The sequence below is a fragment of the Astatotilapia calliptera genome, chromosome 22 (assembly GCF_964374335.1).
Source record: "Astatotilapia calliptera chromosome 22, fAstCal68.1, whole genome shotgun sequence".
NCBI classification, from domain to species: domain Eukaryota; kingdom Metazoa; phylum Chordata; class Actinopteri; order Cichliformes; family Cichlidae; genus Astatotilapia; species Astatotilapia calliptera.
Window position 1 is genome coordinate 16,529,834 of NC_137442.1, and position 23,624 is coordinate 16,553,457.

At 40.7% G+C, this 23,624-nt stretch overlaps 1 protein-coding gene across 2 annotated transcripts; it reads right to left on the reverse strand.

The window, feature by feature from the left end:
- Window positions 1-2,990: 2,990 nt before the first annotated feature.
- Window positions 2,991-23,624, reverse strand: LOC113014818 (neurocalcin-delta B). Of its 2 annotated transcripts, none has more exons than XM_080296578.1 (4): window positions 23,420-23,624; window positions 8,620-9,050; window positions 6,741-6,846; window positions 2,991-5,192 (listed from the first exon to the last, which is right to left on the reverse strand). In XM_080296578.1, the coding sequence occupies exons 2-4, from the start codon at window positions 8,995-8,997 to the stop codon at window positions 5,098-5,100; spliced, it is 579 nt and encodes a 192-aa protein (XP_080152704.1). In that variant the 5' UTR covers window positions 8,998-9,050; window positions 23,420-23,624; the 3' UTR covers window positions 2,991-5,097. The 2 variants fall into 2 exon arrangements, with proteins under 2 accessions (XP_080152704.1, XP_080152703.1); XM_080296577.1 differs by having other exon boundaries at window positions 8,620-9,053; window positions 23,420-23,623.

Sequence of the window (23,624 nt, forward strand, 5' to 3'; positions counted from 1 at the left end):
AGATAGAGGAGGTGGCTGATATCCAGAAATCCTACCAGTGGCTGGACAAAGCTGGACTGAAAGACAGCACAGAGGCACTAATCATGGCAGCACAAGAACAAGCTCTGAGTACAAGATCCATAGAGGCTGGGGTCTATCACACCAGGCAAGACCCCAGGTGCAGGCTGTGTAAAGATGCCCCAGAAACAATCCAGCACATAACAGCAGGGTGCAAGATGCTAGCAGGCAAGGCATACATGGAACGCCATAACCAAGTGGCCGGCATAGTGTACAGGAACATCTGTGCCGAGTATAACCTGGAAGTCCCGAGGTCAAAATGGGAGATGCCCCCAAGGGTGGTGGAGAATGACCGAGCTAAGATCCTGTGGGACTTCCAGATACAGACGGACAAAATGGTGGTGGCTAACCAACCGGACATAGTGGTGGTAGACAAACAGAAGAAGACGGCCGTAGTGATCGATGTAGCGGTTCCGAATGACAGCAATATCAGGAAGAAGGAACACGAGAAGCTGGAGAAATACCAAGGGCTCAGAGAAGAGCTCGAGAGGATGTGGAGGGTGAAGGTAACGGTGGTCCCCGTGGTAATCGGAGCACTAGGTGCGGTGACTCCCAAGCTAGGCGAGTGGCTCCAGCAGATCCCGGGAACAACATCGGAGATCTCTGTCCAGAAGAGCGCAGTCCTGGGAACAGCTAAGATACTGCGCAGGACCCTCAAGCTCCCAGGCCTCTGGTAGAGGACCCGAGCTTGAAGGATAAACCGCCCGCAGGGGCGTGCTGGGGAAAAAAAAAAAAAAAAAAATATATATATATATATATATATATATATATATATATATATATATATGTTAAAGCTTTTAAAATTTAGGTGAGTTGTCTACATTTGAACTATTATTATTTGTAATCTAGAGGATGTAATGTGGAATGTTAGTATGCTAACATTTTCCAGTTAGCGCGGTACACTAGCTAGCTAAAGCTAATAAGAGTTTATTTTATTAAAATAATATTTAAGCTTTCAGCTGCTAGTTTATTCACAAGGGATCACCAAAGCGACTGTTTCGCGCTTCATTCTTACATCAGATACTCTTTTTAATGTAATCCTAAAGGGATTTTATTTCTCCTCCCAGGATTGATCAAGGCATTTTCTTTTAACTTGTTCAGTGAATGTATAAACTATAATGTGGAGCCACTGATATTTTTTTTTTTATAAAATATTTAGTTCAACTTTTGTTCTCAGAGAGGCTCCAAATGTTTGAGTTTCATTGCAGTTTCATAACAGCTAAGAAGCTGTCCAAGATGTTGCTGTGACTTGGTGAACAGTTTTCATGAATATGCTTTCAGTTTAACAGAAGTCCTTACAGTGAATGGGGTCTTGAACACAGTGTGCCCGGACCAGGCTGTTCTCGGTGAGTATTGTTAATTCCAACCGCCTGGGCAGCCGAATGTTGGCAAGGCAAGGTGGCTGTTAGGCCAGCAAGACTTTGCATCTCCATAAATATCAGAGCACATTTGCAAATAGCTAGCTTGCAAATTCCAAGAGATGTTTAAAGGTCACACCACTACATTGTCACCTAAAAACAAATCTTGAAAGTATATTTGGCAACACAGAAACACAAGAAAATCACATATAGTTTGTAGTACTTTCTGCCACCATTGTGATTTAAATAAGAATGCATTCTGGGACAACTGGTTACCTGATGTCCTCTGCTTTAGTCTTTTATTTGGGATCTGTTTACCTTTACTTGCTGTGCAGGGTACCAGCACGTTAGGGTCTTGATGAATTGCAGTGACAGTTTATTTCATGATGCTTTGTATTTTCTATTAATTATTAATTATTTCATTTTGGCATTCGTATTGGCACCTATCAGGTATGCTAGCATGTCATTTTCTCATAGTTTATCACCATGTTAGCCTTTACCAATTAGAACTAAACACAAACAACACACTAAAACTAATAAGACTTTATATAAATTGGTTGGAGTCATTCTGTTTCCCCATTTTACATCACCAATAAATATTGCACTTAGTGGAAACATGATAAAGGGCCCTCTGTTCAAACCTCCAAAACAGGAGTGATTTTACAGTTGGAGGCCATTTTTGTCATTCCTCATCTTTTCTGTTGTTGATTTTTGTTTTGTTTTTACTAGCTTTGTATTTGGCTAGGATCTGTGTTACTAGTAGTAGCATGAGGCCATACCTGGACCCTACCAAAGGCTGCACCTGCAGTCCTCTAGAAAAAGTTAGTCTCAAGAGCATGGAGGAAATTCCAGGAGACAGGCAGTTACTCTAGGAGAGCTGAAAAGGATCTTAGAAGGTCCTTAACCCATTAGCAGGACTGGTATCATGCCCGGGCTCATGTGGAGAGGGTATCCAGGTAGTTCCAGGAGGACAAGGGAATTGATACACTGATTGGCCCCCAAGGCTGCCTGACCTAAATCCAACTGAACACCTCTGGGACATTATTTTTTTGGTCCATCCGACAACACCAGGTTGCCCCTCAGACTGTCCAGGAGCTCAGTAATGCCCGGATCCAGATGTGGGAGGAGATCTCTCATCATCCATCAACTCATTAGTAGCATGCCCCGACATTGTCAGGCACACGCACAACCACATGGGGGCCCACTGTGGGTTGGTCATTTCCATTTCCATTAAACAATATGGCATTCTTTAGTTCCTAACACATTACCCAGACCATATGAATACAGATATCCAGCATTATTGTTTTCCACTTTTTTTAAGCCTTGTATATAATCTGTTGGGGATTATAAGACTGCTATGGCATGAGGAGTCAAAAGGCCACAAATTATAACTAATTAATCCTGTGGAGAAATATGTATTTGTAGCTGTCATAACATCACAAACATAACCCATGTGGAGGTGCCTGCAGAGAAAATTACAAAGTAATTAATGGACGTAGACATTTTTTCCAGTCAACTTCCTTAACAGTGTGTCTTCAAATTAAATATCATTAAAGACAGTGAAAAAACAATAAGCCTTTTTCCCCATTTTATCTTTATTTTAATAACAAAATGGACATCCTACACAGAACACATTTTGCAAGTTAACAATACAAAATCTACAAAATGACAGTTTTTTGGATTTTTTTTTTTTTGTTCGACAGGTCACAGCTGTACAGTATAAACAGATACAATACTGTGTTTTTTTCTTTTCCTTTTTTAAAATTCCTCTACATTTGGCACTTGACCACAAGATGCTATTGAAATGACATGTGAGACTGTAGTACCAATCGCCTCATTGAAATGTTAACAGTGTTAATTAAATTATTATCATTTTTCCACCTTAATATCACATTTATCCAGACAAGAAGACTTCCTTTACATCATGTTCAGTTTTAAATCCTAAAAAACCTTTTGCTTGAGAGATGCTGACTTTATTTCACCCTTGTTTCATCTGTATTATTGTATGGCTGTTTTACTTTTAATGTTTTGTGTGTTTTATTAATTTCACTTGTATTTTTAATGTGTATTTTATACCTCATGTGAGCTAGTGTGTTGTAGTTCTTTACTATGTATTATTTATTCCTCCGCACAGCACTTTGGTCCATTGTGGTCATTTTAAAGTGCTTCACAAATAAAGGTGGTTATGTACGGTAACGTCAGTGCATCGACCTGTCAGTTAAGCAACCGTTATCATTTACATCTGTCACAGCATCAATTTGAAATTGATTGATTTTTTATTTTTTTTGCACGTGAGACAAAAACTGCACGTTCAGGACACGACGTCACATTTGCGCAAGAATGTAAGATTACATTGGAATTTAAACATCGACGCTGAGAAGTGGAAAAACTTAACTGCCGGCATTTTATTATCTTACGTCAGTGTAGGAGACTTTTAAAAGTTTTAAAATGCAGCAGATGATATTCAAAGCTGAATGCATAGCAATATGTGTGGTCCTCTCCTTTTTTTTTTTAACATCTCTAGCATAAATATGAGTGAATATACTGTACAACTTTCTTCCACATCATGTTTGTCAAGAAAAAGAAAATGTTCATCATCACATTCCAATAATTTATGTCAACATTTTAAAATGAATCTCTTCCATTGCAGCGAATTGCTACAATGTTACCACAGAGTAAAAGAATATATAAGTACGTACTATATATATTCATATAACATCTATCTTTGATTTTCAAATTATATACTTGTTGAACTATAGTTGAAGGAGAATCACAGCTCGGTTTCTATGCATATGCCAAGTTCGTGTATTCGTAGTTAAAATTAATGTGTGTACATACTGTATGTGTGGGTGTGGATACAGAACTTGGCATGAAAAGTCACTTTCAAAGAAGCAGATGGTTGTAATCTGTAGTCACGATATTCCCCTTCATTTAGACATCTGAGTCAGTTTTGGTTCCATGTAACATTCCTCCAAAATGTACAAAAAAAATTCAAACAAAAGACAAAAATAAACAAAAAATAATAATCTTTCATCCCCATCTACAATTACTCTTTGGTTAAAAACTACAATTCCCAGATCTTCAGTCTACTGTAAGCTCAGAACGCTTTTAGGCCCACGCTTACTTACTTCATTTTTTCCAGTGTTGACATGGATTTACACTGCAATACTTAAAGAACCACCCAGTCAGTCAGTCACACAGAACAAAGCCAGCATGACTCCCTTTACATCAGGAATAATGCTTTCAATAACAACAAAGGGGAGGAAAACAAACAGCCAAAACTTGATTTGGCTCAGAGTACCTCACAAATGTGCTGAATTATCCTCACTGGCCGTCCTCTCAGACAGAAAGCACAGCTTTCACTCTGCGTTTCACAAGTCTTTGATGGGATTTCAGTTCTTTTGACTTATATCTGTACCTTATGTGAGATAACCCACATGTGTTTGTCTGGAGTTTTTGACCAGGCGTAGAGGCGCATGAGCCGTGTGTGCATGTAGGAATCTGAAAGATTATATACTATTTGTAGCATGTGCATGTTAATCTGTGTCTGTTTGCGTTCATGTTCCTCTAAAGCTCGAGGTATCCCATGTGGAAGAGAAAAATCTCAGGTGTGTCAGATGGGAGAGATTTTGAAAATGTGTTAAATCTATTAAACTGCAGTGGAAAAAGTCCTTTTTTCGTTTTACTGCCCAGCACTGCTGGGATCACACTGAAGCAGTCGGACAATGGAGGGATCGTTCTTCGCTCCCTCGACGAACTCCTCCAGGGACAGTTTACCTGTGAGAGACATAAATGACTTTAACAGGTGCTGCAATATGAATAGTTCAATTTTAAAAAGCAGCTTCAAAAAATATATATTCACTATTTTTTCAGCTCTTTTTTATAATCCATGAACTGCTGCAAAAGCTGGCAGGAGGAGGAAGAGACAACAAGCACAACCACACCAACTGTGAGTGGGAACCAGTTTTTAAGGACAGACACAGAAAAATCAAGAAATGGATTTGTGCTTAAAATGTAGCTGCAATAAAACTAAAAAAAAAAAAAATTGGAAAAAGCAGTGAGCCATGAAGTAACAGGCCTCCTCTCCTGTAATGGCGCAATTTAAAACAAAGCAGTTAAAAAGACTGATAACTGCTGCTGCTGCCAGTGAAACAGTTTCCTCTAAATCTGAAGAGCACCTTCAAAATTTAGATGTGCGTTGTGTGTGTGGGGTGGTGTCGTAATCTGGCTCTCTTTATTAGACAACCCATGCAAACAGAAGGTTTGAACAGAAGGTGGGTGGGGCTGCTGTAGACACAGTCATAGCTGACTGATCTCATTGTAGGGAGATCCTGTCATGATTCCAGGGTTCTGTGTGGATTTTGAGCTTTTTTGTTTGCTTTTATTATTAACATCACCGTTAATGTTATTATTAAGTTGTGATTTCGCTTTAGTTTCACTGCTGTTTAAGACTTGCTAGTTTTGTTGTTGTTGTTACTGTCAGGTTGAGGGTTTCCATACTTGTAAATGTGATCGTGAGGCTGCGTCCACACAGGAAATCATTTGTAATTACTAAATGGCAATGCAAAGGGGGCAGATCCTAAGATGAACTTTTCTCAACTACAAGGCGAGCGATACAAGCGTCTACCCATTGGGGCACAGATTATAAGCGACTGCAAGGTAATGCATAGGTTGCAGGGTTACCGTGGCAACTGGAGTCTGGAATCTCTGTTGGCTTCAGAGCGATAGGCGATGAGGGAATCACTTCCTGTCTGGACGAGGCTTTACTTCTTATTGAATTTATGGAGTTTTAGTGGGCTAGTGTCAGTTTTGAATTCTTGGTTTTTTGAATTCCTCTTCCTGGGTTTTTTAGTTCCCTCTGTTCAACCCTGTGGCTCTTCTTCCTCTTTAGATCTTATTTAGCGTTTGCCTCCTTATAGAAGTGCAGTTTCACCCTTTTTTAAATTCCTTGCTTTAGACCTTTTTACTTCCCGCCTTTACAATCGTCTTGATTGCCTTCACATTTGTTTCATTCCCCATCAGCTCTCAGTGTATAAACAGTCCCATTTTCCTTGCAGATCATCTATTGATGTTGTCCACGTTTTCTGTGTTGATTTCTGATTTTCAAATACTTAGTGTAGTATTTGGACTACAAACAGCCAATAAAGTGCTTGCTTTTGATAAAACTTAGTGTCCTCTCTCCACTACCAGAGCTTATACATACTCACGCTGAGTAAGTATAAGTATTGTAGACAAACTATTTGAAAACTGCAATGTTGAACATGAGCATCCTTTGCTGACATTAATAAATGGAAATAATAAGAACAGATAATAAGGAAGCCTTACCATCTCTATTTGTGTCCATCTGCCTGAAAATCTTATCTGTGCGTTTCTCAGGTGTGGATTCGTCCTCAGGCATCTTCATCACAGAGGAAACCATCTTGTAAATGGCCTGAAGACAGATGGGGGGAAAAACAGTTTCAGTATGTACATTTTGAGGGAAAAATAGTACCGAAATAGTGTTTCGTGCACTGAACAACAAAATAACCTTAATGTCCTTTTATGCAGGTTCAAACTTTCTAAGAGTGGCTGTAATGCATTACAAACAGATGATATCTCAGTGGAAAACTGGAGTCCATTAAGCACAACTGCAAAGTGCACAAAAAAAGATCATCTTAGTGACCCATTGATCAACTTATCTCTGCAGGGAAGAAGCAAGATAGAGTGGCCCTTTCATTTATTTTTCACTCTTTGCTGCCTGATTTCACCGCAGGGAAATAAACAGAAAGCGTTCATGTAAAAAAACAAAAAACAAAAACAAAACAAAAGAAATACTCTTTGACATTTTTGTTTTAGGTTTTATTAAATATATGGAGCAGAAGAAAATTTCCGCAATAAAAAAAAAAAAAGGTTAAAAAAATATGAAAATCACTTTTGTTAATTCAGATTTTGTTAAATCTGAAGGGTTGTGGGTGGCGGGTTTTTTTCCCCCCCACCTTCCTTTCATTCCTGCATCTCTGCATGGGATGATTTTAATGGGAGAACAAGTGAAACATTTGTTGTTATCGTGAGGAATTTTCTCATCATTGCAACTGAAAATTAGATGGTGATTAATTTCATCATCTCATAAGCTACTTCTTTTCCACTAGTACCCACTCGGCCCGCATTTTAGGGTGTGGCATGAGGTGGCAGAACCTGGTATCCCCCCCACTATCTCTGCCAGGATTCCAGGTGAGCTGAGTCAACCCACAAATGTGACGTCAACAGAATGCATGCCGCTGATTGGCCAGAAAGCGTTCCCACTGGATGAGTCATGAAAGCATAGAGGTTCTTGTAATTTATGGATGGACAAATAGGTCCTTCGACTGGATTAGCTAAAAATCTCTAGTTCACCGCTTTTTCCTCATAATATGACTATAACTTTTTTTTTTTTTTTAAACAGTTTTATTACAAAGAAACTTAATTCATCATGGTAAATGGCCTGTATTTGTGTAGCGCTTTACATATCCAGTCATCCACCCATTCACACACTGGTGATGGCAAGCTACATTGTAGCCACAGCCACCCTGTGTCTTACAGACTAAATTCAAACTCGGCCTGCGTGGAACAGCTAATGTATCGGATTATGTCCAGATATAGGCTCCATCTCACCTTACGCATGCGCTTTAAATAAACAACACCGACTTTGGAGAATGGGATTACACCTTCTTTGGTACTCGGCTCAATTTAGCGCCGCAACGTGTGATGTAACAACATGTGTACAGGATTGCTGGGTTGTGTGAGAGCGTGCGTGATGCTCCGACTGACGTCTGAAGCATTCGTCCAATAAGGCGAGGAGCCTGTTTCCTGTAGAGTAACGATGGGGAAGTGCGCAGCTGTCCCAACTAGTGTTGAGCCAATATGACAATCAGAAGGTGGACCACACATCGCAGCCGAGTCTTTTTTAGGGAAGCAGAGAGGAACTTCTGGTTTCTTAAATTACACATCGTTGCTTTCCCCGCTGTGGGCAGTGAAATGGTTCAGAGCACAAAAGCAGATATGATGCAGCAGCTGGTATGGATGGCTGAGCAAAATATTGCTCCACTGCAGGAATAGTTTTATGAGCAGGGGAGCATGATGGCATGCAGCTCCCTCTAAAAAGCCTGAGGGGTACATAAAGCTAGAGAAGCAGAAAGATGGAGGGAAATAAAGTTAGAAAGGAACAAAAAAACAAAGCAAGACCCACCGTTACGATCTCGAGCATCTCGGCCTTGCTTATGTACCCATTCCCGTCCAGGTCGTACATACTGAACGCCCACTTCAGTTTCTGGTCCAGCCGACCACGTGAGGTCACGCTCAGAGCGATGATGAACTCCCTGAAGTCTATAGTCCCATCTCCGTTGGCGTCAAATGTGCGGAAGACGTGCTCAGCAAACTTTGAGGCGTCACCGTAAGGGAAGAAGTTGGCGTAGATCTTCTTGAACTCCTCCATGGACAGAGAGCCGCTGGGGCAGTCCCGCAGGAAGCCCTTGTACCACTCGGTGATCTCGTGCTCGGTGAAGTCCGTGTTCTCCATCAGGTCTTGCATGACGTCGGGACGGAGCTTGCTGTTCTGTTTACCCATGGTCACTGCTTGCGTTGAGGCTGTAGTCGGTGTGAGGGCAGCGATGCTTTAGACTGCTGACAGCGGAAAACAGAAGACATTAAAAGGTTGTTAGAAAATCATCTGCAGTGACCTCGAGGCTTACTGAGACAGGAGGCGGGAAGCAGATATAAATGGGAATAAAAGCGCTTAATGCATTTTCACACTTTAACTTTTCCGCGTAAATATCTCATATTTACATAAAACCATTCATCACAAGCTTTTATTTTTAGGCAAGGCAATAAATCCACATTTTACAGCCGAAAAACGGTTTTGCTCTGTCATATGAGTGAGTGAATAGCTCAATATACATTCATCACCCACGGAACAACAGTTTCATTCGCTGAGTCGAGTTTGCCATCAGCTGATAAACATCCAGTCCAATATTATCTGCTAAATGCTGGTCTCCCTCTGTGTTTATCGGTGCATGCTGCAGCCAGAAATTAGCCTGATGAGAGCAAAAAACAGTAAACTGCAGTAAACCTATCCCTTAAGGTGTTTTGGCATGTCCTAGCATTGTAACGTCACATTTACTTGTGCTGCTCATGTCAAACAAACTTTGGTAAAATGTGCATTTATAATTTTTCCCTTGGATGAAGACTTTACTAATCCCACACCCAGAAAATTCACATGTTAGAGCAGCACAAGGGTCAGAAAGAATGAGAAATAGGAAGGACAAAAACAGTATACAAATAATAATAATAATAATTTGTACCATTTATAAATTTTATTTAATGCCTTTGATTAAATTAATGTCACTGATTAAATCTGTTTATATTCTCCACTGTTCTTTCTTATCTTTCTGCAGGGAAATCACTTATGTGGCGCTGAACTAGCACATGCTCTCTTATCTTATGTGATTTTATCTTTTTCATTTATTTGGCTGCTGATTAAATGGAAAAATGCGCGCACACACACACACTAGATAAAAGGAAAGCATAAGCTTGATCTTGTGCACAAGCAACTGCAACACAAGACCATTGTATGTTCTCATGGTGTAGCACTACGACAGATGCACAACCACACCTATAACATGCCTTTCTGCCTGTGCATGCATCTCTGCAGATGCATCTTTCATTTCCTGCATGAACTCTGAGGCTCATTCGCAGACACAGCTATCAACATCCTCTGTAATCGCAGCCGAGATGGCTTATTGAGCTGGTATCAAAACATCTGACAGCTTTTCTTTCATTTTGATTGAGGAAAGTAAGATAAACACAGTGTGACAAATGTTGCACTCCTCCATAACTAATAATTTGGTGCAGAAAGGAAACTCAGCAGAGGACACAGTTCATCGTCTTCCCCTGTAGCTAATTTGTTTAGCACCCTCCCTTGTCACACTGCTTGCTGCTGAGTTCTTCAGGCTAAAGAAAGAGGGAAGCTGTAAAAAGCTTAGCCGAGGATAATGACAGATACAATCAGCAATGTCAGGTCGGGTCGAAGCAGTGGAGGTACTTTGCTCCAGGAAGGGTAATAAAGTTCCAGGACCTCTCTGTTTACACTCAGGCTTTTGGCCTTTTTCCTATTCCAAATCTTGACAATGAAACTTGTAAACCTCATAAAATGTAGCAAAAACAAACACATGTGAACTTATTAGCTCACAATAACTACACGTTAGTCTATTGTAAGCTCTTGAGTGAAACATACAGGTACAGTCTTCAGTTTCTTAATCATCATCATCATCATCATGTATGCAGACAGTTTTCTGCTCATTTAGCTGATCCATTAATTCATTGACAGAGCTTCATACACACTGTGGAAACAGCATGAGCTCTTATAGCTAAGAGGATTAAGTCAAACTTCTGCTACAGAAAAAAAATAAAATTAAAAAAAGGCAGGAAACAGATTTAACCCTCATCAGTTCATTTAGCAGTGACAGTAGTTTAAGTAATCCTGCAGCAAGTGTGAAAGTGTGTGCGCGCGCCTTGAATTAAACAGTCTGTGTTTTTATTGGTTTTTCTTAAATCCAATTTCGTCTTCTTTTATTTCACACTCACACATTTTCCATAAACAGGCGGCTATAATCCTCTAATTAACTCAGAGTAAACAATGAGCGCAGACAGTGCGGCAGCCACCTCAGACGAGCTCCCTGCTGTTTTACCAGTAGTTCACTCCCATTCTGCGGCAGCGGGAACAGAGATTAGCACCTGTTTACACACCTATCCTGGAGCAAAACGCCACACGGAGGGGAGGGGGTCTCCGACTGCACGGTGGATGTACGGACAGGGAAGCGAGTCTGTGCCTTTAAATTAGACAGACGCAAACAGTCTGGAGCTGAAGGGTATAGCTGATATATGGACAGAGAGGGGGGGCTTTATCCTTTCATAAACCCATTAAAGACACACACTAATCTGAGGACACCGTTCCCTAAACATTACACTCCTCAGGATTCTGCTGGTATCTGCAGGATGTCTTCTAGATCTTTGGCGTTATTTTTAACTCTTTTTAAACCGGATTTTAAGGAATGCTGCTTTTTGCTTAACCTGCAGGCTATAGCCTGCTGTGGACCGCATGTTTTTGTGGAAAATTGGTAGTCTGTGTATGCTACACAGAATTTTACCAGTGTTTGTTGTATAAGTAACAGAGCACATTAGCTGTGTCTGGTTACATGAGGGCAAAAACACCTCGACCAATTGGTAATGTGGGCTGCTCTTGTTTATGTTTGTACTGCTGTTGATCCTTCAGCTCAGCCCCTGGAGATGTGGCAGAAGTCACAATGTCTTTGTGGTGAAGTGAAACTGAGTGTGAAAAAAGCAGGATGAGGATACAGATTGAACCCTTTCCCACTGAAGCCTTAGTAAGTAAGCATTAAGTCTGATTCCCCACAGACTTCTGTGGAATCTGCACCAGCCCCCTGCTGGACATCAAAAAAAGTGCAGGTTTGAGGCACCGTGACCATCTTTTATATACAGCCTATGGGCATTCAGTGATTCCTGTAGTGAGTCTGGTGACCTTTACGGCTCTCCTTTTTCAGGCACATCTGTTCATTATCATACTTCTAATAAGCTTTAATAGTCCTAAAAGTTACTGTATGAAATTAAACCTTCAGGGTGTCAGTTCATAAATTATTGAGCCTGCAAAAAACATATCAGCTTATTTTGTTTATTTTCTTATTTTACTTGTTCACCGCATTTAGAGCAAAAATAAAAACCTCACATCATGTTACTGATTCACATGTAAGAATCAGAGTGCAATATCTCTAAAATTAGAAACATCCTGCGATACTGAAAGGCTAATTTTGTTAGTTCACTTCTGTACGACCCCAAAGAGTCATGAAGCAGTCACTCTGCCCCTCAGTGAATGGTTGTCCCGCAAGAAGTAGTGATTCCTTACAGACATTTTATCATCCAAGAAAAGATAACACAGTATTTACAGCTTAGGACTAAGAAGCAAGTTCTGCATACCCAGGATTGCTAAGACAACTGCAAACCGAGTGAATAGATGATCCGGGTTTGTTGGAACTTGAAGGCAATCAATGTTAATAACCAGTAGTACCCATTAATGGTCTAAACAGTCCCCCATCAAATCATTTCCCGCTATGAATTCCAGACCCCCAAGTGTCTTTGAACCCCACATTTAAAATCCATCTTTATAAGAAATCTTATCACATCCAAAATACATTTTTACACCTAACATACAAAAACACAGCTTCTGTTACGTACGTGTGCCCAACCCTCTGGTTTAGTTTAGTTTCAGCTTAAAAAGATAAGATAAAATATTTTATTTGCCATTTGTACACATACACCGAGGACACAGAAATCTTGGGCAGAGATTAGAGTCAAAGCCAAATAAATTCAAATATGTGGGACAATATGAAGTCATTTCAAGTATTAAACAGTAACTTGTGAACTGACTGTGGTATGAAAAAGTATTGCATGATATTGAAATATATATATTGCACTTCTAGTTTAGCTGCTCCTTATTTTGTTTTTTCCTTCAGCTCGACTGTGACAAGAAGCTTATCTTTTATATAAGCTTATATATTTAGCTTATCTGCCTTTCTGAACATTTATTTTTCTCCTACATTTTCTGACATTTCCACTTCATTCATAAACTCATCCCTTATCTGACGCGTTGACTGGTGCCACCGCAGCCTCGAATCTGCATTTTAATTGCTCGATGGATTCGGGTACATTTTTTTGATTATTTGGTCCTGCGTAGTCATGACGACTGACCCTGCAATCACTCCTGTTTATCGCTGTGAGTGGGCCCAAATAAACAAGAAAAGAAAAGCGCATAATTAGTCAGAAAAGAATGAAACGGCACTTCCTACAACGACTGATGGCTTGTTAGTTTGCTTGCTTTTAGCTGCGGTCCTAATCACACAGAGTCCCTCCAGCTTTGCTGTTTAAACATTAATATGGAGGAACTGAGGCAGCTAATACGTCCTCTCTCCATTACTTTAAACCAGAGGGGGAAGGTTAATTAGTATTGCCCTTAATGGCTTTACAAAAAAAGGAAAGAGCAGAGGTGGATTAAAGCATGTTGACAGTTTAAATATGTCTATGTGTTGCTTTTAAGGTTATTTTCACTCTACATAAAATTTGCTTATTGTTGCTAATTTTCCGTACATACCATTAAAGAGCTGAAATAATCACAGAAGAATAAACTGATATAGCAGAGACAAAACTGGCAACTCAACTCAAACCAGTGTTCCTCCCTGTTCAGGATCTGTACATCCTCATCATTGAAAGACTTTAGGCCGATCTCCAAGTTACCTTAGGGGGAAAAAAGCTATTTACACCCAGCTGAAGGCCTTCCTGAATGAATATCAAATTTTGAAAGTGTTCATTCATATGCTGTTGACTGTCAAATCTATTTTCCTTTAAATTATTGGTTCTTGATTGTCTTGATGACATCAGGGGATGGACAGCGCTGAATTTCCATAATTTTTACAGAAATTTACAGAGGTCCTCCTTTTTAAATCCTGTGGCTCCAGCTGTATCCCTACCTTTGACTTTTCTTCTTTGGCCCCACATAAAAAAAAAAATCCAGCATCACTAATCTAAGTATAAAACTTGAGTCACATGTCAACACTGTGCAGGGCTTGCAAAATTTTTCCAGTCGGGCTACCAAAATCTATCTCTGCCCTGCCCGTTGGGCTATAGTAGGAAGGAAAAATATATGTCAATGCTTTTGCATTCTTTTGGAAATGTAGCTGGGTAATTATGTCATTGGCATCAGTGAGCCACTGTCAATATGTGACATATTGAAATCGCGTTTGAATTTGCGCTTGTTTTTTGCTTTCACTTTGCAATTGCGCGAACTGTGTATAGAGAGCGACAGCACTGATCTGTGAGTGATGATAATTTGCGCACCAATTCCTCTGACATCGTCTTATCAATCGTTAGCTTACTATGCAAACATGACAAGTGAAATCTCCCGCAGAAAGCTTAAACATGTGAGAGGTTGATCGCGCAGAGAATCGCTGACCGTTATGTGTGTGTGTAAAAGCAGCAGGATATATATTTTAGTTCTGCTGAGCCAAATAAGACAGGTCAGGGTGAAGAAGTGACAGCCAAAGAAAAGCTTACCACAAAACGGAAAAGTTATGACAAATCAGACTATAAGGCAAAAAGAAAGTGCAGCTTTATGGTTTCTTGGACAAAAGAATTTCTGTGGCTGCAATATGACGAGCTAAATAACCAGGGCTGCACATAACTGGTTCGCAGGTGCGCATTCGCTGTCAAAATAAAATTTAAAAAAAAAACGCGCACAAGATATGAAGTTGCAACGCGTGTTTGCGTACATAAGATTTTCAGGAGGAGGACAGACATTTGTTTAGAACTCTTAAAGATGTCGAAGAAGCTCCTTTAAGCAATTACTTTGGTGTTCCTCCATCTCCAAACAAATGTCAGAAGGAGTCCGAACCACAAAAGAAGCACGTATTCTCGGAAAAGTGGTTGCAGGAGGTGAGCTGGCTTCAAACAAATGATGAACGCACAGAGATGTGGTGTGGAATGTGCCGTGAAAATCCCACTCTAGCGGACAAAAACAGTGCTTTTTATATGGACGCAAACGCTCGTTGCAACTTCTTATCTGGTGCGCGTCTTTTATTTTGACAGCGAATGCGCACATGCGGACCACTTATGTGCACCCGTGTAAATAACATAATGTTCTGCCGGGTGTGTTGTTGGTTTTCTCTCAATTTCTGAGTCGACAAGCGCCTTTGTTACTGGGACCAGTCATTTTAAGAAAGGCCCCCATTAGAACCCATGAGAAATGCAAGAAATGCATTATTGCTCAGTCTGCAATATCTTTCCCAGAACAAACACCAATTGCAAATAACATACTAAAAATAAACCTGAAAAATCTGTTTAGAACAGCATACTATGTTGCAAAGAGTGAACTACCACTGGCAAAATGTAGCAGTCTTTGCAAACTTCAAAAAGCTAGATCTTGGTTCCACTTGTCTCTTACCCGTGACTTCAGTGGAAATTTCAAATTCAGGATCTGACACAGACTGATTCATGTCCTACACAGTTCTTACAAGTTCATATAAATTTCTGTTCAATTAGAACCAAGTATTTGAGTTGATGATTGTAATTTTTATACAATGTTGTAATTTGTTTTTCAACAATTTTTTGATTAATGTTTTGTTTCCTTTACAATATTATACATTAAAGTATAATATTGTAAAGGAAACAAAACATCAATCAAAAAATTGCTCTCTTTTTTATTCGGGCTACTTAAATTTATTTTGGGCTACCAAAAACTGAAGAATCCCTGCCCGAAGGGCTACCAGGGATTTTGAAATTTTGAGAGGCCTGCTGTGGTTAAGTCGCCTATCTTTCAGATGAGGTGGCTATCAAAATTCAAGTCCATCCTGTCTAGAAGCCACCTAGAGACACTGATCCATGCCTCTTGCCTGGATTATTTTAACTGTCTTTTGATTGGAATTAGCCAGGCCAGACAGGTTCCATCTCTCGTCGATTTTAAAACTTCATGGCTTTTACCCAGTGTGAGCTGCTATCTGTCTTGTACTCTGGCCCTTTGTATGTACCTGTACCATACGCAGGTACATACAATTATAAGTTAATTCATAAAAGCTAGTTAATTCACTAGCTTTTATGAATTAACTTATAGCTGATTTATTGTTTTATTCTGGTTCTCTCATTTTTATACATCGCTTTGGTCAGCTGTTATGTTGGAGTTTTTTAAGTGCTTTAGAAATAAAGTGATGGTGATGATGACAAAGAGTTATCAGACTCATAAAATCAGTGATTTCACCACATCTTCCAGCGAAAAGCAGACTAAACTTCGAATGGCACAAAGGCTGATGAGGACACAGCAGCCTTGAAAAATTAGACGGTTTGCTTTGAGGCTATGAATTAATGCTCCAATCCCCTTTGTCCCAGTCTAATTTGTATTTGCACATTTCTCTCACAGAGCCATGTTGCACACTTATTACGAGCCAAATAATTAATATAATGAAAACTTAACTTTAGGTTTATCTGTGTCTAGTTTGCATCTCCTCTGCGTTTTTCTTTTCTCTCCACTGTGATCTGTGACTGATGAGATGATTTACAGTTTAACTGGTAAGTAAGCACAGGCCAATTAGAGCAAATGTTTTCCTGTCCTTTTTATTACCGCTCATAAAAAAACTAACAAACTATTTCATACAAACATATGTATAAAACTACAAGACAGATTTAAGCACATAAAGTTATTCTAAGTATTTAGTAATGCACAGTATTACTCCTATGATGATGTGTGAGGCCGTTTACACACCACCCTGCAATTATGGGTAACCACAGGAGTTACAGCTGCAAACAAACCCAGTTTACTACCATCATTATTTGCTCACAAGCATCTGAAACCATCTCTGTGGCACTACATTTTTAACTGCAGGAGCTACATTAGCCAGAGAAATCTAAACAGTGGTGTTTGTTTAATATCGGACATCAACAACTTCTTCTACTATTTCCGGATGGTTAGAAAATTCTGATGTCAAAACAATTTATTTGGCAAGTAAACGCACGTCATGATGGGTCACGATCATTTTATTTAGGGTCCGTGTAAACAGTGAAGATCTGATCTGAGCTTTAATGAGACTGAAGAAATTTTGCACATGTAAACATCGCTAATGTTACATTAACCTTTTGCTCTGACCCCCGTCTCCCTCAGTTAATCAGATGTAATTAAATCCAACTTAAATTAAAGCTTAGCTGCAGCAGGTTTGCCATTAATGATGTGTTTTCGATTCAGGCATGGATGGCTCTCTCTCTTCCACTATCATGCACAGTTCATGCAGCCCTCTGAGACAGTCGAGAGGAACGGCTCTCGGTTGAAGGTCTGTGTGTATTTTAAAAGAAATACTGATGGGAAAAAAGCTGAACATCTCTTCAGCCAGTCACCCTAAGAACTCCGCTATTTCTAGCTCTGTGAGATCACTGCCAACAATTAACCGGTAAGGCTCTTACCTGGTGCTGCAGGCGGACCAGCGATGGCACCGTTACATAACTAATGCTTTGACAAGTAGACGGATCTTGCGGTTTAGCCGGGCTCTCCCTCGACCATCTCATAAGGTCAGCACAAGAGTGTGACTCTAGTCTAACCCGAGGAGGGGAGAACGGGCCTGAGATAGAGCCGCTGACCTCAGCCTGCACAGGTGTTAGTGAAGCTCTCCAGAACAGGCTGTCTCTTTCAGTGCGGCCTTGACGGTGCACACACAGCCACCATGAGCTTTAGTGTTCGAGGTTTGAGGTCTTTAGCAGAAGACGGGATACACCTGCTGGGCCTCCAGGCAGATTTAACTCCAAAAACAGCCCAACAAACAAACTGCACACCTGCAGCACCAGCATCATCAGTGGCACCAACAGGAGGATCAAAGCCAAGAGAAGAGAAAATACACCTTTAAATCCACCAAGAACTACACCGAAATCAACCGCATGTAGAAAGGAAGATTCAGTACTTACACACATATTTAACCTTTTTTTGGCATAAAATAGATCTTAACATGCTTAAAATGCATCAGTCTGACAGCAAGTGGGCTTAGTTTTCAGAGAAAGTCAAAAGCCGCTGCTGTAAAGTTGGATTTGAGCATCACCACAATCCCCGTTTTATCTTTTTCTAGTCTTGAAAACAAAATCCAACGAATTGCACAGCCCTAGTATGCAGACAGCTCTTCGCACTGTACTACACTTGACTCATTCGTGCTGTTTGACTCAAAGGGCCTCCACACGGCATTCGTCCCAGAACATCTCATTGCCCACTTACGCAACAGCCACAAGGCTCCATTTATATCCTGCAGGTAAATCTTAACCCCACAGTCCAACAGATAATCCAAGAACAGATCTGAGGAGGTCAACGGAGAGCGCGAGAGGCCGAAAGAGACACGATCGCAGATAGACAGTTTATGAATGACACATTCATAATGAAATATGATGCATCTGTGCCCGCGCTGCAGAGCTGAGGGCGGCTATCCTTGACCTAACAAGCAAGCAATTATTAGACCTACGGGGGCGGCAATCCGATCTCCACCCGCAATTCAAAAGTTTGTTTCATCTCAGCTGTGATAAGATATTAAAAATGACACTTTTACCATCTCACATTAGACGAGGACACATGTGAACGCCCCCAGAGGCTCGGTTTACGCAACGGCAAACCGACGTCACAACCAGCCTCTTTCGTCTTTGAGTAGCTTATCTGCAGTTCTCTTCCACTTCATCTGCGTTTGAAAGAATTTGTGATCAGATGATTGTGGCTTTATAACTCTTTAAAACTCTTATATATGCTGCCTTCTAGGCTTTAGTACGACCTTCAAACCTGAAAATCACAGATCTTTGTCCCCATGTTATTTTTGGTGGGGGTTTTTAAAGTGCTTCCATATTCAAAAATTCAGGCCAGTCCACGTTAACTAGCACGTAAATCCACCACTTTAATGGATAAATGGTCAAAGATGTTACCAGGTGATTTGATGAAGCATGAGGCAAAAATGATAAACAAGACAAACAAGACAAACAAGACAAACAAAACAAACAAATAAACTGTCTTATTTCTGCAGGAGACGTGCCAAGAGGAGGCTGCGACACATATTCCAAATGAAAGGGAAATACTGGACGAGGTTCAAGCAGCTGGCAGCTTTAAAATGTTCTTCATCTCACGTCCTTTCTGTTTCTATTAAATTCGTTTCATCCTCGCTGCCAGTTTGCTTTGTTGAGTTCAACTTGACTGACGTTTGGTGCATGAAAATGAAGTATGAAAGCAAACAACAAGGCCTTGAAAGCCTTATTTACAAGCGCAGTTTTAGTTATAGATGAACTTCGGAGTTATTCCAGCGGAGTGAAGTGCAAAGCCGACAAACTCCTGCATTTTTTATGGGAGAAACGAAGCGCAAAGACACACTGAAGCATCATAGGTAGTCTCGTGCAGCTGGAAAAGTGAGGTTTCGCTCATGTCAAAGGTTAAAACACATAAATATAAACATCTTCTGGCCACCATCCATCAGCGATCACATGCTTGATGATCCCGAACATCTCAAAGCACCTCAGATATCTGCTGCAGGCCGCATAGCTCTGGGAGCACACACACTCACGTTACAAGTGACGACGGCTGTTCGGTGCAGCATGCCTTAGCAGCTCCTTGAATGTCTCCGAGCAACTCTATCTGCCGTGTTATTTAGCGTAAGGTCAGAGTGGGATTGCTGCTGATTATCCAACACAGTCTGAGGATGTGAGTGAGGTTTCACTGGGTTTCTGCCGGTGAAACAGGATGCACAGACCAACAGTGAAACTCAGTTGTAGTAACTTAGTACGACAGCGACTCAAGGTTTAGGTTTAGGAAAAGTGAAACAACTTAAAAGTCAAAGCAGGTTGGTAAACTTAATCAACTCCAATTACATGTGAAACATCATCCAGAGCTGAATCAATGACTATTCAGCTGAAATGTTCTGACTTTGGATTCTCAGATTTGATCACTTCGTGAATTTCTTGGTGACATGATCCCAAACATATTTATAGACCACTGGTCAAAACACACAGACCCTTAATCATTCGTCTTAATCATCAAATAAAGTAGAAACGATTCAGAGTACATGAAAACAATCACTCGCTGCATAAAATGTAAAAGTTTGGTATTAAAACCGAGACAAAAACTCAAATTACTCTTAAAACAAAAACTAAAGCTCTTCATCCACACAGGAAGTGATTCTCAGTGACGTGACAACCAGAGAGTGCTGAAAGTCAACAACCTTCAACTCCAAGAAAATAATGAAACGCTTTTCTCGACTCTGAGACGCATAAATGAAGCCACTGCCGATGACAGGATACTGGTGATGACTTATGATAAGATATATAAATACATCAGAGGGTTTCCAGGGTAACCTGGGCCTAGCAACTAACCTTCAGCGTGAGCAACAGCTTTAAAGTTTTAAAGTTAGCCACTTCTGTCTTCTAACACCCCCTATTGTTTGTGTTTATCTTAACAATGCATTTATTACTACCGGTGTGTCATTTCATCGGGGGGGGGGAAAATATCATTATGTCTCTGAAGGAGCTCCAGCTTCTGACTGTGAAAGTCTGGGATGATGCTGGTGTTTTAAATAACCATTTTGTTTTCTCATTTGTTCATGTAAACAAAAGAAAGTCCTTCTGCCTTTCACCACATACTCTTTAAAAACTCAGCGAGCACAAATCTGATGTGAAATAACAGAAAAATAACAGCTACTGTTTTTTTTCCAAGGATACATATCAGACAAGGGAGCCAATATTCCAGCAATTTATTGGTAAATCCCCAGAAAATAAATAAGTAAATAAAATAAAACCAAATTTATGTGTCTAGCTGAAACATATCCACAGTTTTATTAATGGACATACAGAACAGACAGTTAATCCATCTGCTCCTCTAGCTTTAACTTCATGCTTGCGCGACGAACCTTTTGGCGTTCGACATATGCTTAACGTGCACTTTGCTCTCCAATGTCAAAAACGACTTCTTCCCTTCCCACGGCAACAACTTCATCATAATTCAGCGCACATGAGCTCCCATTGTGAGACAGCGTTGTGCGTCAAGGCGCTGCAGAAAACCACAATCATGACACCGAAGCCATTATGAGGGAGCGAATGAGAACAAGATAAAAACGAAAAAAAGAAGAAAAAAAAGGAGCGTCTCTGACGACGACTCCAAAGGAGGCAGAGCTGCAGAACGGACAAACGCCATCACACACTCACAGCAAAATGCCACTGATTGCATGAGAGGGCCGCTTATTTTTGCACAGAGTCTCTAAATGTGAGTCTCTCCCTGAAACAGCCTGTTGTAAAGACAAAAGGCTACAGAGATGGAAATGTCAATCTATCAGATGACTAAACAACTCCCACCCCTCTCAGTCAGAGATATCTGCATGCCAGAAATGTGGCTTTCTATCCAAAACACAGTCCATGTGACAGGTCGGAATCTGTTTCTTCTCTCTCGTGTTATCTCCAGCTTTCTCCTTCACTTCCTTTTATCCCCCCCCCCAGTCTACTCTCTCTAAAAAAGTGTAATTCAATTTAAAGAGGCGCAGACTGCTGCTCAGACAAGCCTAACTACAGACCAGGCTACCAGTGCGGTCAGTCTGGCCCAAAACAAACTGAGAAGACACCCACGCCGGTGAAAATAGAACATCTGTTCAAATTTAGCACACATCTGTGAGCATCCTGAAAGCGTTTGACACCAAGGGGGCCATTATCTCGACTCCACCCTCCACAGGTCTTTCAATTATCTTGTTATGCTGTATTGGCCGCTCGAGCTGTTGAATTACTAAAATCGAATCAGAAGTCTGGAAGCTAGAGGTTTCGTGTGTGAGTGTGTTTTCTGTTTTCTTTGCATGCGAATGACCCTCCTTTCTCCCATTTCTTCTGGACCACTGAACTCTCGGATTTATTTCTCGGCTTCTGTGTCCGTTAATGTTTTCCCCCTCACACCACCTCCCTGTCTGATCCCCCCGTGGCCACTTCACTGGAACCATCAGAGGAAACTCAACCGTAATGCACCACAGTGTTTACATCAACAAATGAAACCAAAAAGACGCCTTAAAAAAAGAAAGAAATTTGCACGAGTTCAACTGAAGCCTGGAGGAGCTACTTGGAGATGGAGCTTCAGTCAGTTTAATCCTACATTAGCTGCTGGTCCGTCTCATGGAAACCTGAAACCAACAGAGTCAATATTTTATATATTAATTATTTACTCTACATGCTGTTGGGAGGAAATCTTCACATAATGGGCACCAATTGCTACCAATTGATTGCTATTAAACAGCAAAAATATTCAGCTTTTTTGTTATGAGCTAACCAAATTAATCAATCCATACCCATTTAACTCGCATTAAATTTATTAATTACTTTTGCTCAACCTCAGGAAGAGTGAGAGGGATGTTTTATGTGTGTTCTATAGGAAAAACAAAACATGATTTGTGTCAGGTTAAGCCAGAGTCTCTTGATAAAGCAAAAGATTCAATTCATTTCAGTTTTACTTATATAAAATTGAAGCCTTTACCATCCCTCAAAAGAAATCAAAAGGACAGCTTCTACAAGTGGGATTTATTTTATTCTAAATTAAAATACACGTTATGTTTGTCAAAATGCTCAGACTTCTGTTATTTAAGCTAACAGAGACTCTTTGCCTTAAGTATATGCAGCTCAAGCAGGCTTACATGTGGTCTGCAGTGCATGCAACTACACTAAACAAACAAAAAGCAAAAGACTCAGATAAGAGAAGCAGAAGCCTGCAAATATTTGAAACGCTTTCTGGTGGTTTCTCAGTGGCTTTCCTTTTTGTGCGTTTTCCTTCTGGGTCTTCTTCCAACAGCTTATTAGTGCACTGACCAGACACCCCACACTTTAACCAGAAACTCTGCAGAAAGCAGATTGCCCACTCACCTGACAAAGGTGAAGCAGCACCACCAGTCCAGTAAAGCTACCCTTGCCCTGCTTTAATCCACTGGCTAACTGATGTGCATTTGCTGAAATGAGATACCCTGCTTCACTCAGCCTTGTGTGGTAGCAGGACTCCCTTCTTTTTTCACTTCCTGTTCTCACTCCTGCTTCAATCAAATGGAGAGTGCAAAGACTGAAAACGAACACCTCTCTTCTCTTCAGGGGCTCATTTAGGACAAGAAGAAGCACCTTCATCCGATTAGAAATGTAGGTAAAGCTTTATCCGCTGCTAGCGTCGCGAAATACCTCTGCAACTGCAAAGTTATGTTAGAAAAACATGTGCAAAAAAGGCTGCTTGTTTTGGTCATTTAAGACAAGCGAATAAAAGTGGAGGCAAGCGCTTTGGAAGCGGTACAAGGACGCTTCTTCAACCTGTAAAGTCATCTCACCTGAGTGCGGGGAGGGAAAACTGAGGAGGGGTGGGAAACAAAGTATGAGGAAGCGGGCAAACTGCGAAGAAAGAGACGAACACAACATCAGCGACCGCTTACCTCGCTTTCAAGTTGCTGTGGGGGGCTCGTTAGGAGTCTCTTTAGAAGTCCATTATTAGTACGAGGACGGTGAACGTTTCAGAGGAAGCAGAGCTGTGCGGTAGGTGAGCTGGAGTTTCCCGGGTGCTCGCAGTCCAAACTCTACCAGGCTCTTTTCCCGATCCGCTGCACACACTCTGCTTAGCCCCACAGCCTCTGGGCGTGA

Coding starts and splice junctions, on each gene's coding strand:
- LOC113014818 (XM_080296578.1), bottom strand. CDS start 8,997: ATGGGTAAACAGAACAGCAAGCTCCGTCCCGACGTCATGCAAGACCTG. Junction 6,847..8,619: donor AGATGCTCGAGATCGTAACG/GTGGGTCTTGCT, acceptor ATCTGTCTTCAG/GCCATTTACAAGATGGTTTC. Junction 5,193..6,740: donor GATGGACACAAATAGAGATG/GTAAGGCTTCCT, acceptor TGTCTCTCACAG/GTAAACTGTCCCTGGAGGAG.